This window comes from Mustela erminea, chromosome 8 (genome assembly GCF_009829155.1).
Source record: "Mustela erminea isolate mMusErm1 chromosome 8, mMusErm1.Pri, whole genome shotgun sequence".
In the NCBI taxonomy this organism is placed as follows: Eukaryota; Metazoa; Chordata; class Mammalia; order Carnivora; family Mustelidae; genus Mustela; species Mustela erminea.
This window is the reverse complement of record NC_045621.1, coordinates 111,445,994-111,464,035: the sequence shown is the minus strand read 5'-3', so window position 1 is coordinate 111,464,035 and position 18,042 is coordinate 111,445,994. Positions and strand designations below refer to the sequence as shown.

Sequence of the window (18,042 nt, the reverse complement as noted above, 5' to 3'; positions counted from 1 at the left end):
GTAAAATTTTATGTTTTATATATTTTACTACAATAAAAATACTGCAGTTGAAAGTGACATTTAGCAGAAATGATTGAGTTAAGATCTCTGAAAAGCCTCTCCTCAAAAAAAGAAACAAACAAAAAAACACACCAAGGACACTAGGAAAAAATCATCAAATTTTTTCAAAACTCTGGAAATTAACCAAAGGCCTACAAAACTCCAAATGACTTTTATTCAGAAAAAAACCTTGGTAGGAAAAATAATTTTTGTGACACTTTAACCTGCCCTATTACTATCTACCTCTCCCCAGCTATAAAGGAGTCTTGAAAACCAACAACCCTGAAATAAATGTAAAAATAAGTAGACTAAGAATTTATCAGGTGCCTTCTCTAGTTGAACTGAATTAGACCATACTCAGTAACAACAGCTTTTTCCTGGGTATTTCTGTCAAAAAGAATCAGGAGAGCAACTGTTTAATGTCTCAGTTGCCTAAAGTGGGGTATAGTTGGGCTAACATGAAGTGGCAAAAGTGTAAAAGAAAAAGCTGGGGAATGAAATGTCCATAAGTGGTTTTTTGTTTGTTTGTTTGTTTGTTAATTTTTTTTTAAATTTATTTATTTGACAGAGATCACAATTAGGCAGAGAGGCAGGCAGAGAGAGAGGAGGAGGCAGGCTCCCCGCTGAGCAGAGAGTCTGATGCGGGGCTCAATCCCAGGACCCTGGGATCACGACCTGAGCCAAAGGCAGAGGCTTTAACCCACTAAGCCACTCAGGTGCCCCTCCATAAGGGGTTTTGAAAAGCTCTCACATATGCCTCAGAACCTCAAAAGCCACATACACAGTCCCCAGGTTTGGGTGCATGCCCCCCAAAATCTTAGAAGGTCCTAAATGCTCTAGCTTCTAACTAACCTGACACCCTGTTCAAGTAAGAACTGAAGGCTATGGCAAAGTTGTAAATTGCCAGGTGAGTGCTGAAGGCATGCCCCAACATGTACATAAACATTCCTAAGAAAAAATGGGAGACTTTTTTGGATTCAAACATTTAACAAAATCTGTTTATTCATTAGATGACCAATTAGCTAACAAGCAGAGACTTAAGGACAAAGAATACAGACTTTAAAGAATTAGCATTGCAAAGTCACTAAACAAACAACCACTACAACCCTGGTAGGGCTAAGACTATAATTTCTACAAGTCTCACATTATATTAGCCAAAATGTCCAGTCATCAACAAAAATTTTACAAACATGCAAAAAAAAAAGTATGGCCCATACTAAGGAAAAGAACACTTAACTAATATCATTCTTAAAATAGCACAAGCAGTGGACTTACTCCACAAAGACTTTAAATCAGCTCTTTTAAATATATTCAAAACACTAAAAGGAAACCCTGCCTAGCAAACTAAAGGAAACTTTGAGACTTAGATATCACCACATACACTGTAAAGAGAAAGAAATTATGGAAAGGAACAAAATAGAAAAAGCAGTTAAAAATACAATAACTGAAATTAAATATTCGCTAGGAGGACTCATAGCAGATTTTAGCTATTAGCTAATACTAGCTAGTATTAAGTTAACTAGTAAATAGCTAATTTACTGCTATTAGCAGAAAAAAAAACTAATCAAAACAAACAAACAACAAAAAAAACAATGAACTTAAAGATATGTCAACTGAGATTATCTAATCTAAGGAACAGAAAGAGACTTTGGGGATACTACAGAGGATCAATATATGCACCTACCCAGAAGGAGAGCAAAGAAAGAGAAACAGTATAATAAAAAATTTGGCTAGCATCCTCATAAAGGTAATCTCTTAATCCTGGAGTTTCCTGAGTGATAAGGGAAGCAGCTTTGTTATTCATGGAGGGCCCCATTTATCAGATCACATCTGATAGTTTATACTAATTAGGGGACTTAAGGTGGGCCTTTAGACAGTTTATGGTAATGAGGCAACTCAAAGAAGGCTGTCCAAGCCAGAAAGACCAACCATGTGGTAAGAGGGTTGGTTCTGAGCAGCACAGTATTGATCTGATCTCTGGAAACAGGAAGAGGGGCTACAGATTGAATTCAATCACATAGTGAATGATTCTATCAATCATGGCTATATATGAAGCCCCAGTAAAAATTCTGGACACCAAAACTTGGCTGAGCTTCCTTAGTTGGCAATACCCCATGTGCTATCACATACTAGTAATCAGGAAGGCCAATGAATGTATCCTTACTTCACAGGGAGAAGATAACAGAATCTTTATGTTTGGAACCTTCCCAAACCTTGCCCTATGCACCTCACCCTTTGGCTGGTTCACATTTGCATTATTTTATTATCATAACAAGAATTATAAACATAGCACTATCCAGAACTCTGTAAGCTATTCTAGCAAATTACCAACACTGAGGAGGGTATTTAGTGCCCTTGCATTTTTAGCCAATACATGCTAAGCGAGGGTTATCTGGGGACCCCCAAACTTGTGGCTGGGGTCTGAAATGAGGGCAACCTTGTAGTAAATTGTGTCTGTAAACTGCCACATTTGGCCTAACTCTGAGTAGTTTAGTATCAGAAGTCATTATAGGCAGAAGGACTTATAGAAAAAAATGATTGGAAGGAAAGCTCCAAATTTTGATATTTAAGAAACGTAATGTACTCTATATAGAAAAACTCATAGTTTCACAACTAATCAAATTAATGAAATGTCCAAAATGAAATACAAATAAAGGACCCTGAAAACAGGAACAAGAAGAGATTCCTAACACAGACTGGATCCACAATAAGATTAACAGCTCGCTTCTCAAGAGATCCCATAGAGATCAAATGGCAACGGAATGACCTAGTCAAAGGGCTAAAAGGAAAAGATAATCAACCAAGAATTCCATATCCAAGCATACCATCACTCAAAAGTGAAGGGTAAATGAACACAGTCCCAGAAAAACAAAAACAGAGAGAATTTTTCACTGGCAGATCCAACCCAAAATAAACACTAAGAAGATTTCCTCAAATAAAAATGAAAGGACACAAGGTACTAACTTGAATCCCCACAAAAGAATTAAGAGCACAAGGTAATTATATAGGTAAATATAAAAAGGGTCTTAATATATTTTTTATTTGTAACTCTTTTTCTATTTCACTTATGAGACAACTATAAAAGGCAATACTTATAAATTGGTGCTGATGGACATGTAATATAGAAAACTACAATTTGTATGACCATAACAACATAACAAGGGGAACAGATAGAGCTATATAAGAGCAAAGATTTGGTATACTAGTAAAATTAAGTTGATATAAAAAATAACAGTTATATAAACATTACATAAAAATCACATAATATTAATAAAGGAAAAAAAAAAAAACACATGATCATCTCTACAGACACAGAAAGAGAATTTGACAAAATCCAACATGTTGATGATAAAAAAAAAAATTCAGTAAACTAATAGAATAAAACTTCCATAAACTAACAAAGGGAATCTGCAAAAACCCTGTTGCTAATATACTTATAGGTGAAAGACTAAAGCTTTTCCCCCTAAGACTGAAAACAAAACAAGGGTGTTATTCACACTACTTCTATTGAGCATGGTACTAGGAAGTTCTAGACAGGCAATGAGACAAGAAAAGAAAAAATAAAAAAGAGATAAAGACATCCAGATTGAAAAGGAAGAATCAAAACAATCTCTAATTATAGATGACACGCTTTTGTCATCTGTAAGATGACAATATTTTCTATATAGAATTTTTTTTAAAAAAGCTTTAGAACTAATAAAACAAGTTCAACAAATTGCAGCATATAAGATCAATATGCAAAAATCAACTGTATTTCTATTCACTATTAATGAACTACCCAAAAGTAAATTAAGGAAATAATTCCATTTATAATAGCATCAAAAAGAACAAAATACTAACAAATTTAATGAAAGAAGTGTAAGACTCCTTCACTGGAAACGATAAAACATCATTAAAAGAATAACAAGACCTAAATAAATGGAAACGAATTCTGGTTTCATGGGTTAGAAAATTCAATATTGCTAAGATATCAATACTCCCCCAAATTAATCTACAGATAGAGTGCAATTTCTACTAAAAGCCAGTTGTCCTTTTCTGCAGATACTGACAAACTAATCTTAAAATTCATATGAAAATGAAGGGGACACAGATCAGCCAAACAATCTTTAAAAAAAGAAAAAAGAGGGGCGCCTGGGTGGCTTAGTGGGTTAAAGCCTCTGCTTTCAGCTCAGGTCATGATCCCGGGGTCCTGGGATCGAGCCCTGTATCAGGCTCTCTGCTCAGCAGGGAGCTTGCTTCCTCCTCTCTCTGCCTGCCTCTCTGCCTGCTTGTGATCTCTGTCTGTCAAATAAATAAATAAACAAATTCTTTAAAAAAAAAAGAAAAGAGAGAAAGAAAAACCCAAAGTCGGAAAACTCACACGATAACAATAGTAATCAAGACTGTGAGGTACCTACATAAGAATAAATATATAGGCAAAAGGAAAACAATGGGCAGTCCAAAAATAAACCTATACATTAATGGTCAACTTATTTTTTACAAGCATGCCATGATGCTTTAATGGGAGAAGAGCATTCTTTTCAATAAATAGTACTGGGACAACTGAATATCCCAAAAGACATTCAGTGGCATGCCAAACTGGTATGAGAAAAAAAATGTGGACTCCTACCATACACGATATACAAAAACTAACTGAAAATACATCAAAGAACTAAATGTTAAAGAGAAAAAACTATAAAATGCTCAGAAGAAAACATAGATATAAACCTTCATAACCTAGAATTAAACAATAATTTTGTACATATGGTAAAAATACCACAAGCAACAAAAGAAAAAAAGTAAATTGGACTTAATCAAAATATAAAGCACCTGTCCTTTAAAAGACTGACCACCAAGAAAGTAAAAAGACTTGCCATGATATCAGAAAAATACTGACAAATCCTACATATAAGGGATTAGTACCGAGAATACGTAAAAAACTCACAATAACAAAACAAGTAACCCAACTAAACACAGGCAAATAATTTTAATAGACAACTCTCAAAAAGAGATATAAATGGTCAATAAGCACAGGAAACAATGCTCAACAGTATTCATGTTTGAGTAATGCAGGTCAAAACCACAATGAGATAGTAATCAAAAAGATAGACAGTATCAAGTGTTGGCAGAATGTGGTTATAATCAAAAAGACAGACAGTATCAAGTGTTGGCAGAATGTGGAGAAAGTAGACCTGCATACATTGCAAGTAGCAATGTATAATGGTACAGCCACTTTGGAAAACAGCCTGTTAAAAATAGAATTACTGAACAGGCAATAATATCCTTCCTAGGTATACACACAAGATAAAGGAGAACACATGTCTACACAGAAACTTGTACATGATTGTTTATAGCAGCATTACTCATAGCAGCCACAAAGTAGAAACCTAAATTTGCATCAACTGATGAATGGATTTTAAAAATGTGGTATATCCATTCAAGGAACTACTATTTGGCCATTAAAAGAAATGAAGTACTGGGGCGCCTGGGTGGCTCAGTGGGTTAAGCCTCTGCCTTCAGCTAAGGTCATGATCCCAGGGGTTCTGGGATCAAGCCCCACATCATGCTCTCTGCTCAGCAGGGAGCCTGCTTCGCCCTCTCTCTCTGCCTACCTGTGATCTCCCTCTCTCTCTCTCTCTCTCTCTCTCTGTTAAATAAATAAATTAAATCTTTACCCAAAAAAAAAAAAAAAGAAGAAGAAGATATGAAGTGCTGACACATGCTCCTACAAGAATAACCTTGAAAACATTACACTAAGTGAAAGAAATCAGATACATAAGACCACATATTGTATATTAAGTGTCCTAAATAGGCAAATCCAGAGATAAAGAATATAGATTTGTAGTTCCCAGGGTCTAGGGTAGAAGTAAATGCAGAGTGAATGCTACAGGGTGTTGCATTTTAGGGGAGATGATAATGTTCTAACATTAGACAGAGGTTATACTTGCATAAATTTTGTGTATACACTAAATACACTGAACTGTCCACTTTAAAAGGCTGAGTTTTACAGCATGTGAATTATGTCTCAACAGTAACTATATATATTTATATATATATATGAAATATTTGTATATAATAATAGTCTTTCCTAAGTCAAAATTCCTTATAAGTAGAAATGTCTCTTAAAAATGCTAAATCCTTTAGAATTTTTTAAATAAACATTTAAACATTTAATCTTGACAACAATAAACTAAGCTATTTCAAATACAATGCACAGAAATTCTTATGGATATTTTCATTATTAGCACAACTTGCTGAGAATCTGCAAGCCAATTACAAGTGGTGTCTAAAAAACAGTAATACTTAAAGAATATTATTGCTTCCTACAAAGCCTACAAAAACATAAGCAAACCATTCTCTTTCAAAATCACTCTTGAAATACCACTCACCAAGTACACTGCTCTTTGGAAGAAGGTTGTGGTCTCCAGGATTTTATGCATTGTGATGGTTTCTAATTCATCAGGATCTAACTGTTCCTTTTCAAAGGGCATTCCGTTGAACAGAATAACAGGTAGTGGACCAACCCCAGTCTGCTCATAGTAGCCTCTTGCTTCCTGAAACACAAGGAACCACAAACATTTTTTAATCCTTCATGAGACAAATGGAACGAAGCATATTTTTCATACATACATGTGCTAACAAGAAAAGTAAAATTAAAAGAAATACAGTCACCAAGAAATAAGTGAAGAAATGCCTTTAAAGAAATATCAGAAGAGACATAATTAATATCCTACTGGGTAATTTGAAACTAATAACTGAGTTTTTGTAAAAACAGAAAAACCTTGGGGCGCCTGGGTGGCTCAGTGGGTTAAGCCTCTGCCTTCGGCTCAGGTCATGATCTCAGGGTCCTGGGATCAAGCCCCACATCGGGCTCTCTGCTCAGCAGGGAGCCTGCTTCCCCCTTTCTCTCTGCCTGCCTCTCTGCCTACTTGTGATCTCTCTGTCAAATAAATAAATAAAATATCTTTAAAAAAAAAAAAAAACAGAAAAAGCTTCAAAATTAGTAACAGATTTGGGGATGAGGGTAATTTTAAGCTGCCCAGGCTACCAAACTTTACATATAACAGACCTTTCAACAAACATGGAGATATTCTATCTTGCTGTCCAGTGCAGGAGCCACTAACCACATGTAACTACTGAGCACTTGAAATTAATTAATTTTCATTTTAAAAGCCACATCTGGCTAGAGGCTACCATAATAGGCAGCAAAATGACAGACTGCCATCAATTATGAGTGCTTCTGAGCAGATAGTCTGAGATAAAATATTTACACCCCAATCTAATTTTAAAAGATCCCTATCACTAACACAGAAATTACACTTTAGGAAACAAAACAAGGCTGGTGGTAAAACAGTGCTTCAAAATTGCTCTATAATATACTAAGCCCCATCTTTTTCCTTCTCCAAGACAAAAAAGGTTCCTTAGCAGGGAAATGCCAGGCCAACCAAAAGGTAAATATAGCTAAGATGAATACTCTTCTCTGGTGGTCAGTATAAAGGTACATTACCCCAGACATCAACCACAAACCAAGACTAATTTGTCAAAGTAAAATCTACATTACTACCCAAGATGTAAAAAGGATTCCTTAAAACATTCTTGTTGAACATCTTTTAACTAATACTTTCTGAAAATACCAGAATATATATTTATATATATATAAATAGAAAAGTAGTTCAATTGGGTAACAATCATCAACAGCAACAGACTACTTCATTTCTAATCCAATCTAGCCCCACTAGTAACTAATGGTACAAACTTACCAGATGGACAAAGACATGGCACAGGCAGAAAGGCCTTCTATGTTGATTTCTGTCATTTCTACATATCATAGTTTACACTTTTAAAATTTGCACTTCTAAAATTCTTACCATGTTAATTTTGTTCTTTGATGTTTTAACTATTTCAAAGACATTCATTAAAAACTCAATTTTAATACACTTGAGTTTTAAAAATTATCCCCCCCAACAAAACAAAACAAAACCCACATTGTAACTCCTAAGTGACAGTAAGAAATAAAACTGGTTTTCTCTGGAAATGGCAACTGAGTGAAAATGAGGAGTGGGAGGGAGATGTTTTGATTATATATACTTTTCTTTCTTACAAACTGTAAATATCTTACCAGACCAATTAATAGAATGCAGCCTAATTACCAAAAAGCTAAACTTAAAAATTACATGAGAATTTCTTCAATGATAACTAAAAATGTTAGCTGTAAGCAAATTAAAAACCTTAATAATTACAGGCAAGGTCTTATGAATGACCTACTCACATATGATAACTGAAATTAATAAGGACACAAGAGTTAACATGCCAAAAGCAAAATGTCTATGTGTGTAAGTCAGGACTTCTCTTAAATATCATTATCACACTAGCTTGAAAAATATAAATATATACCTATCAGACTACATTTTCTTCAGTTTAAAAATTCTACTTTAATTGTACAGCATAGTACGAATAATTACAACTTTCAAATATTATACACAGAGGATATCATAGCTTCAGATTTACAAATAAAAGATACAGAATTCTGCTCACTGTAAAGTCTTGTTTCTCCCTCTCCCTCTACCATTCCCTCAGCTTGTGCTCTCTGGCTCTCTCTGTCAGATAAAATAAATAAAAATCTTTAAAAAAATAATGTTTGGGTCAAGCAGGAAATCAAAGAAGAACTTAACGATTCATGGAAACCACTGAGAACGAAAACACATCAGTCCAAAACCTGTGGGATATGGCAAAAGCAGTCCTAAGAGGGAAATACATAGCCACCCAAGCCTCACTCAAAAAAACTGAAAAATACCAAGTATACAAACTCTCTTTACATCTTAAAGAACTGGACAATCAACAACAGATTAAGCCTACCTCACACACAAGAAGGGAAATAATTAAATTAGAGCAGAGATCAATGAGTAAGAAACCAGAAATACAGTAGAACACATCAATGAAACTAGAAGCTGGTTCTTTGCAAGAATTAATAAGATTGATAAACTACTGTCTAGACTAATCCAAAAGAAAAGAGAAAGGAACCAAATTAATAAACTTATGAATGAGGGGCGTGTGGGTGACTCAGTGGATTAAAGCCTCTGCTCAGGTCATGATCCCAGGGTCCTGGGATCAAGCCCCACATCAGGCTCCCTGCTTGGTGAGGAGCCTGCTTCTCCCCCTCTCTCTGCCTGCCTCTCTGCCTACTTGTGACCTCTCTCTGTCAAATAAATAAATAAAATTTTTAAAAAATAAGTAAGTAAAATTATGAATGAAAGGGGAGAGATCAAAACTAACATCAAGGAAATAGAAACAATCATCAGAAATTATTATCAACAGCTATATGCCAGTAAGTTAACCAACCTAGAAGAAATGGATGCCTTCCTGGAAATCTACAAACTTCCAAGACTGAAATAAGAAGAAACTGACAACCTGAATAGACCAGTAACTAGTAATGAGATTGAAGTAGTGATCAAAAACCTCTCAAAAAACAAGAGTTCAGGACCTGATGGATTCCCTGGGGAATTCTACCAAACATTCAAAGAAGAATTAATACCTTTCTCCTGAAGCTGTTTCAAAAAACAGAAACAGAAGGAAAGCTTTCAGGCTCTTTCTATGAGGCTAGCATCACCTTGATCCCCAAACCAGGCAAAGACCCCATCAAAAAGGAGATTTCAGACCAATATCTCTGATGAATATGGATGCCAAGATTCTCAAAGAGATCCTAGCTAACAGGATCCAACAGTACATTAAAAAGATTATCTGTAATAACCAGGTAGGATTTATCCCTGGGATGCCAGGGTGGTTCAACATTCACAAATCATTCAATGTGAGAGAACACACAAAAGAAGGATGCCAACTCTCCCCACTATTGTTCAACATAGTACTATAAGTCCTAGCAACAGCAATCAGACAAAAGGAAATAAAAGGTATTCAAATTGGCAAAGAAGAAGTCAAACTTTCTCTTTTCGCAGATGACATGATACTTTATGTGGAAAACCCAAAAGACTCCCCTCCCAAATTACTAAAACTCATACAGCAATTCAGTAATATGGCAGGATACAAAATTAAAGCACAGAAATTAGTTGCCTTCTTATACACTAGCAATGAAACTGCAGAGAGGGATATTACAGAACTGATTCCATTTACTATAGCACCAAAAACTGTAAGATCCTTTGGAATAAACCTAACCAAAGAGGTAAAGGATCTATACTTAAGGAACTACAAAACACTCATGAAAGAAATTGAAGAAGACACAAAAAGATCGAAAAACATTCCATGTTCATGGATCAGAAGAACAAACATCGTTAAAATGTCTATGCTGCCCAGAGCAATCTATACTTTCAACACCATCCTGATCAAAATACCATCAGCATTTTTCAAAGTGCTGCAGCAAACAATCCTAAAATTTGTATGAAACCCCAATTTGCCAAGGAAATGTTGAAAAAGAAAAACAAAGCTGAGGGCATCATGTTGCTGGATTTCAAACTTTATTACAAAGCTGTAATCACCAAGACAGCACAGTACTGGCATAAAAACAGACACACAGACCAGTGGAACAGAGCCCAGATATGGACCTTCAACTCTATGGTCAAATAATCTTCAACAAAGTAGGAAAAAATATCCAAAGGAAAAAAGACAGTCTCTTCAATAAATGGTGCTGGGAAAACTGGACAGCTATATACAGAAGAATGAAACTCAACCATTCTCTTACATCATACACAAAAATAAACTCAAAATGGATGAAAGACCTCAATGTGAGACAGGAATCCATCAAAATCCTAGAGATTATAGGCAGTAACCTCTTCGACATCTGCCACAGCAACTTCTTTAAAGACACATCTCCAAAGGCAAAGGAAACAAAAGTGAAAATGAACTTTTGGGACTTCATCAAGATTAAAAGCTTCTGCACAGCAAAGAAAACAGTCAACAAAATGAAGAAGCAACCCATGAAATGGGAGAAGATTTTTGCAAATGACATTAGAGACAAAGGGCTAATATCCAAGATCTATAAAGAACTTCTCAAACTCAATACCCAAAAAACAAATAATTGAGTCAAAAAATGGGCATAAGACATGAGCAGACACTTCTCCAAAGAAGACAAACAAATGGCTAACAGACAATGAAAAAGTGTTCATCATTAGCCATCATGGAAATTCAAAATACCACCTTACACCAGTTAGAATAGCTAAAATTAACAAGACAAGAAATAACAAGTGTTGGAGAGGAAGTGGAGAAAGGGGAACCCTCTCACACTGTTGGTGGGAATGCAAGTTGGTGCAGCCATTTTGGAAAACAGTGCGGACGTTCCTCAAAAAATTAAAAATAGAGCTACCCTATGACCCAGTGATTGCACTACTGGGTATTTACTGCAAAGATACAGATGTAGTGAAAAGAAGGGCCATATGCACCCCAATGTTCATAGCAGCAATGTCCACAACAGTCAAATGGTGGAAAGAGCTGAGATGCCCTTCAACAGACAAATGGATAAAGAAGATGTGGTCCATATAGACCATGGAATATTACTCAGCCATCAGAAAGGATGAATACCCAAATTTTGCATCAGCATGGATGGGACTGGAGGAGATTATGCTGACTGAAAGAAGTCAAGCAGAGAAAGTCAATTATCACATGGTTTCACTTACTTGTGGAACATAAGGAATAGCATGGAGGACATTAGGAAAAGGAAGGGGAGGATGAAAGAGAGAAAATCAAAGGGGGAGATTAACTATGAGAGACTGTGGACTCTGAGAAACAAACTAGAGTTTTAGAGTGGAGGTGCATGGGGGGATGGGATAGCCCGGTGATGGGTATTAAGCAGGGCATGTATTGTATGGACCACTGGGTGTTATGCATAAACACTGAAATCTTGGAACACTACATCAAAAACTATGATGTACTGTATGGTGACTAACATAAAATAACAAAAAATTAAAAAATAAAAAAATTTTAAAAACAGGAGACATTACAACTGACACTGCAGAAACGCAAAGAATCATGAGACTTATATGAACAATGAACAATTTATACACCAAAAAATGGGTAACCGAGAAGAAATGGATACATTTCTAAAAACATACAACCTAACGAGACTGAACAATGAAGAAACATTTCCTTCACTTAAAAGTAAAAAAAAAAAAATCATAAATATACTTTTGTTTTTTTGTTTTTTTGTTTTTTAAAGATTTTTTATTTATTTATTTGACAGAGAGAGATCACAAGTAGGTAGAGAGGCTGGCAGAGAGAGAGAGAGGGAAGCAGGCTCCCTGCTGAGCAGAGAGCCCGATGTGGGACTCGATCCCAGGACTCTGAGATCATGACCTGAGCCGAAGGCAGCGGCTTAACCCACTGAGCCACCCAGGCGCCCCTATACTTTTGTTTTAAATTAAAATGTCTCAGAAATGTATTTAGATTCCTTGCCTGACCATTTATATTCAAATGACTACCTTGCTCTTGCTTATAACAGATAAAGGTCCTTTTACTGTATTTAATAGTATTACCTTTAAATAAAAACTGTAAATATTTCCCTACATCCTTACTACCACACTTTGCCATTCTGCTTATTACATTTCTTACTGTAATTTTTTTTTCAAGATTTTTATTTATTTATTTGACAGAGATTACAAGTCAGCAGAGAGGCAGGCAGAGAGACAGAGGAGGAAGCAGGCTCCCCACTGAGCAGAGAGCCCGATGCGGGGCTCAATCCCAGAACCCTGGGATCAGGACCTGAGCCCAGGGCAGAGGCTTTAACCCACTGAGCCACCCAGGCACCCCTTAATGTATTTTTTTCTTTAGCCTAAACAACATCAGTATGGTAAGTCACATCCTGGCAAGCATACATCACACATTTCTAATGGTTTTTATGTGGAACATACACCACACAAGTACAACCACTGCACTGTGTAGAAGAAATTTGTTTTTCAATTTAATAGTTAATATGCCAGCTAAAAATCAGTAATATCACTACAAAACTGAATATAAACTACATTCACAAACACAGAAAAGTAACCTGGTTTTTAAATTGTTGAATGCTATGTACCTAAATACTTTAAACACCACTACCCTTTCTAATCAACTCCCCAAAAAAGGGAGGTAAGGAAAGCATAGCATTGTGGTCCAATGAGAAGTGCCAAAGAATTTCTTACCTTCCGATTCTGATCATAAGCAGAGTCAATCCCCAAAATGCTATTCACTTCAACATATGGATACTTCTTCTCTAGGACACTGACCACATGCTCAACTTTTACTTTTTCTCCAGTCCTTACTTTATTATATATCTGAAGAAAGAAAAATCAGGCAAACAAACACACTTTTAAATCCAGATTTCAGAATGTTTATTACAAAAGATTTCTGAATGTAGAGGGAAAACATGGCTATTTTTCTTGAAAGGTGAAATGGAACATGTTAGCAATTCTCCCTTTTTCATATAATTCCATAAGACACTTTCTTATATGAGAAACTACATATTCTTTTTTTTTTTTTTTTTTTTTTTTTAAAGATTTTATTTATTATTTATTTGACAGACAGAAATCGCAAGTAGGCAGAGAGGCAGGCAGAGAGAGAGAGGAGGAAGCAGGCTCCCTGCTGAGCAGAGAGCCCGATGCGGGGCTCGATCCCAGGACCCTGGGATCACGACCCGAGCCGAAGGCAGCGGCTTAACCACTGAGCCACCCAGGCGCCCCGAGAAACTACATATTCTTAAAATGACCCAATCAGTTCATACTCACATTAAGTCCCAAATGCAAAAATCTGTCAATTTTTTAAAAATCTGAATACCTTTACATACTCTTTGAAATTAGAATTCATGGCCATTGTATTTAGGGGCAGAAAGTTATAAAATATGTATGGCAAAATCATTGTTTTTTAAAAAGCAGATATAGAGGCACCTGGGTTGTCACCTATCAAGCATCTGCCTTCAGCTCACGTCATGATCCCAGGGTTCTGGGATCAAGCCCCACATCTGGCTTCCTGCTCAGCAGGAAGCCTGCTTCTCCCTCTCCCCCTCCCCCTGCTTGTATTCCATCTCTCACTCTCTCTGTCAAATAAATAAAAAATAAATAAAAATAAATAAATAAAAAGCAGATATAAAAAAAGTAACAATACAACTGTGTCTATATATAGTTGAATACCTAGAAGGTTATAAGACAACCTTCTATTAGTGGCTGCCTTTAAGAAGCAGGATTAGTTAAGGGAAAGAGAGAAATTTTAAATCCATACACTTTAATATTATTTTTAAGGATTTTTACAATGAACAATGTTTTTGCTATCACAAAAAGAAGTTTGAAAAAATGAAAACTCATATACATATGAGTATGTGTATATTCATATACACAGCTGTGGGGGTGGGGGAACAACTTTAAAAAATAGACTTTAAAATGCATCCTCAGCATCTTTTCCTAAACTTATTTCTTTCTCTAAGCCCTATTGCTAACCATCTTTCACCATCATCTCTCACAGAGATCCCAGCAACAGCTTAGCAACCACTAACCCTGACACTGTCTTTACCCTCCATCAGACCCGTCTGCATACAACCATCAGAATAATGGATAAACATAAAAACATCAGAATGATGTTTTTAACTGGAGTTTAACCTCTGCAAACTGGACACTCACTGCCTGGACAGATGGCCTCAATAACTACGTTCCCCTCTCAGCTCTGCTCAAACATATGGACAAAGGGAATCACTACTTCTGATTTGCAGCAATTGTTCAAATGACTCCTATTTTTCCTCCTACACTCAGCTGGGATAACATCCCACTCCACAATAATGGAGCGAGGTCCTAGTGCTGCCACAGTTGACTGTGCTTCCCACATTGCATTAACCATCCGCACGCACAAGACATGTCCCCCACTAGACTGTAAGGTCTTTGAGGACTGGGGTGAAGTCTTACTCTTCTTTGTATCCTTTGCAGTTAGTACTAGGTCTGGCAAATGTTAAGTCTTTAATAGCTGCTAGCCAAATAAATGAACATTTTAACTTTTAAAATGCCCCCATTTTAATAAGAAAAAGAGCTGTTATTTACAAATTTTTTATATTCAAAAATAGAAAAAAGAAAACAAGAGAGTCCCTTGTTTGAACTTGAGAAAGTATCTTAAGTATATATAAAACTCAGGGAATTTCAGTTCCCAAGGTAAAAAATATGGGGAAAACAGTAAGAATTTATTATTTGAATATTAATTAAATGAAAATATCATACACACCTTAAAAGGAAAAAAAGCAAACATTTTTTTAAACAAGCAGAGAACATCACATTTACAAAAAAAAAATTAATTCGTGATTTCAAGTCATCAAAAGGGAGAAGGCTAACGTACATTAGTAGGACTAAGGAATAGTAGCTGAAATCACAGCAATTTACTAATAACATCATTAAATCAGTAAAAGCAACTCTTTAAATATAAAACATAAAGGTTAAGAGAATAATTCATCAAGCTTTTTCTCTTTACAGAAATATAAAATCCTCTTAACTCATACTGTTTCTTAGAGTAAATTAAATTAAGAAAATTATTCGCCATTTTGATTGAAAACATACATGTATCAGAGTTTGGAAGGCATGATAATTATCCACTTCTTGAGCAACATAATTATATGCTCTCAGAATAGCCACTCCAGCATCTTGCATCCCATCAACATCTTCAGAGTCATTAACCACAAAGATTAAACCAATTCTAGGGGAGAGAGGGAAGGGCAAAAAGAAAAAATAGAAACTTTTCTCAAAAATGCGACTGGTTAAAAAGAATGGCATCCCTGTATCCCACTCACATACTGTAACCTCCTCTCCTGAAAGCTTCCTCTACTGAAAAGCACAGTTCACACCCTACTCTAACACAGTTGGCAAAGGCATTCATCACTTACAGAACAGAAAAACAGGTTCCCAAAAGTGGCTTAGACTTTTCAACTGTTAAAGCACACTGTTTCCACATAGTGAAAGGCCTTTATTGACATGAAGGGTTTTGCTATAGTTTTAGATGAAGATTTTGTTGTTTTTAAGCAAAATTTGGGGGAAGCAAACATTTTCAGAATGTGGAAATATATAAAAAGGGGAGGGTAGATTTTGAAATTAACATAGGCAAGATAAAAATCATTGGTAAATAGAAAACCTAAAAATGTTTACTATTATCTGTTGGCAAAAAGCTACAACCAAGGTTAATGTTTATTTATTTTTTTTAAAGATTTTATTTATTTATTTGACAGGCAGAAATCACAAGTAGGCAGAGATGCAGGCAGAGAGAGGGGAGGAAGCAGGTTCCCCGCTGAGCAGAGAGCCCGATGTGGGGCTCGATCCCAGGACCCTGAGATCATGACCTGAGCCGAAGGCAGAGGATTTAACCACTGAGCCACCCAGGCGCCCCAAGGTTAATGTTTATCACACTTAAAAATTTAAATTAAATTAAAAGAACGAACCACAAAATGATACCATTACACATCTACAAATTGGGCAAAAAAGGGGGGGGAGGAGGGGCAAAAAACTTGCACTGGCCAATACAGAAGTCACTAGCCTACATACTGGAGCAAAACCAATTCAACTGAGAATGGACAGTCTTTTTAACAAATGGTGACGAAACTGGATATCCACAGGGTAAAAAAACAAATCTAGGCAGAGACCTTATACCTCTCACGAAAATTAACTCAAAATGGATCATAAACATGAATGTAAAACACAGAACTATAAAATTCCTAGGAAAGGAAACAGAAAATTTAGGTGATCTTGGGCTGGGCAGTGACTTACTAGATCTAACAAGCAAAAATATGATCCATGACCAAAAAAAAAAAAAAAAGCATGAGCTAAACTTCACTGAAATTGGGACTTATACTCTGTGAAAGACACCATTAAGAGAATGACAACAAGCCACAGACTGGCAGAAAACCTGTGAAAAACTGAGAAACACATACATGATAAAGACAGATATCCAAAATATACAAAGAACTCTTAAAACTCAACAACAAAAAGTTTAAAATGGGCAAAAAGTCTGAACTGGTACCTCAGCAACAAGGCACAGAGTTGGCAAATAAGCCAAAAAAAAAAAAAAAAAATTTTTTTTAAAAGATGCTCAACATCTTTTAATTAGGAAATTTCAAATTAAAACCACTACACATCTATTAGAATGGCTAAAATCCAAAACACTGACAACACCAAATTCTGGAGAGAACATGGAGCAACAGGAACTCATACTTATTACTGGTAAGAATCCAAAATACTAGAACCACTTGGAAGACAGTATGGCAATTTCTTACAAAACAAAACACTTACGCCATAAGCTAAAGCAATCGTGCCCCTTGGTATATACCCAAATGAGCTGAAAACTTATGTCCATACAAAAATCTACACACAGATGTTTACAGTAACTTTATTTATAATTGTCCAAACTTGGAAGCAACTAAGATATTTACCAATAGGTACTGGATTTAAAAACAACAACAACAAATACTAGAGTACATCTATATTATGGAATATTATTTGGTGATGAAATGGCCTATCAAGCCTAAAAAGACATAAAATTTTAAAAGCCTACTACTAAATGGAAAAAAAAAGACAATCTAATATATATCTAATCTTATATATATATATATCTATATATATATAGATAGATATATATATCTATCACGAGTCTGGAAAGGGCAAAACAATGGAGACAGTACGGAAACCAGTGGTTGTCAGCAGTTGAAAGGGAAGGACACACAGGTGGGGGGCGTGGAGGAGAGTGAAATGATCCTGTAGGATTGTGTGATGGTGGAAACATGTCATTACATATTTGTCAAAACCCACAGACTATACAATGCAAACAATGAACCCTAATGTAAACTATGAACTTTAGTTAATAATAATGCATCAATAGGGGTGAATTAACAGTGCTCTAAAAAATACAAAGTCTATTAATTAAAAAAATAAAAAGGTAAAGCCTAAAAATAGAAGAAAATATAAAAAGATACATATCAAACATCATGCTCTCCTGAGGTATGTGGAAAGTATGTTCTATGTAGATGTGGTAGCAAGAGGATTTGTTTATGGATAAAATTTGTGTTTTTTAAAATCACACATAATAGAAATC

General features: G+C 35.6%; 1 protein-coding gene across 2 annotated transcripts in view; it reads right to left on the bottom strand.

The window, feature by feature from the left end:
* UGGT1 (UDP-glucose glycoprotein glucosyltransferase 1) overlaps positions 1-18,042 on the bottom strand; it is a 130,519-nt gene that overhangs the window by 63,668 nt on the left and 48,809 nt on the right. For both annotated transcript variants that reach the window (XM_032354022.1, XM_032354023.1), the window contains exons 16-18: positions 15,525-15,660; positions 13,140-13,271; positions 6,408-6,572 (exon numbers count right to left, since the gene is read on the bottom strand). In XM_032354022.1, the coding sequence (XP_032209913.1) occupies positions 6,408-6,572; positions 13,140-13,271; positions 15,525-15,660 (433 nt within the window). The remainder of the gene's footprint in view (positions 1-6,407; positions 6,573-13,139; positions 13,272-15,524; positions 15,661-18,042) is intronic.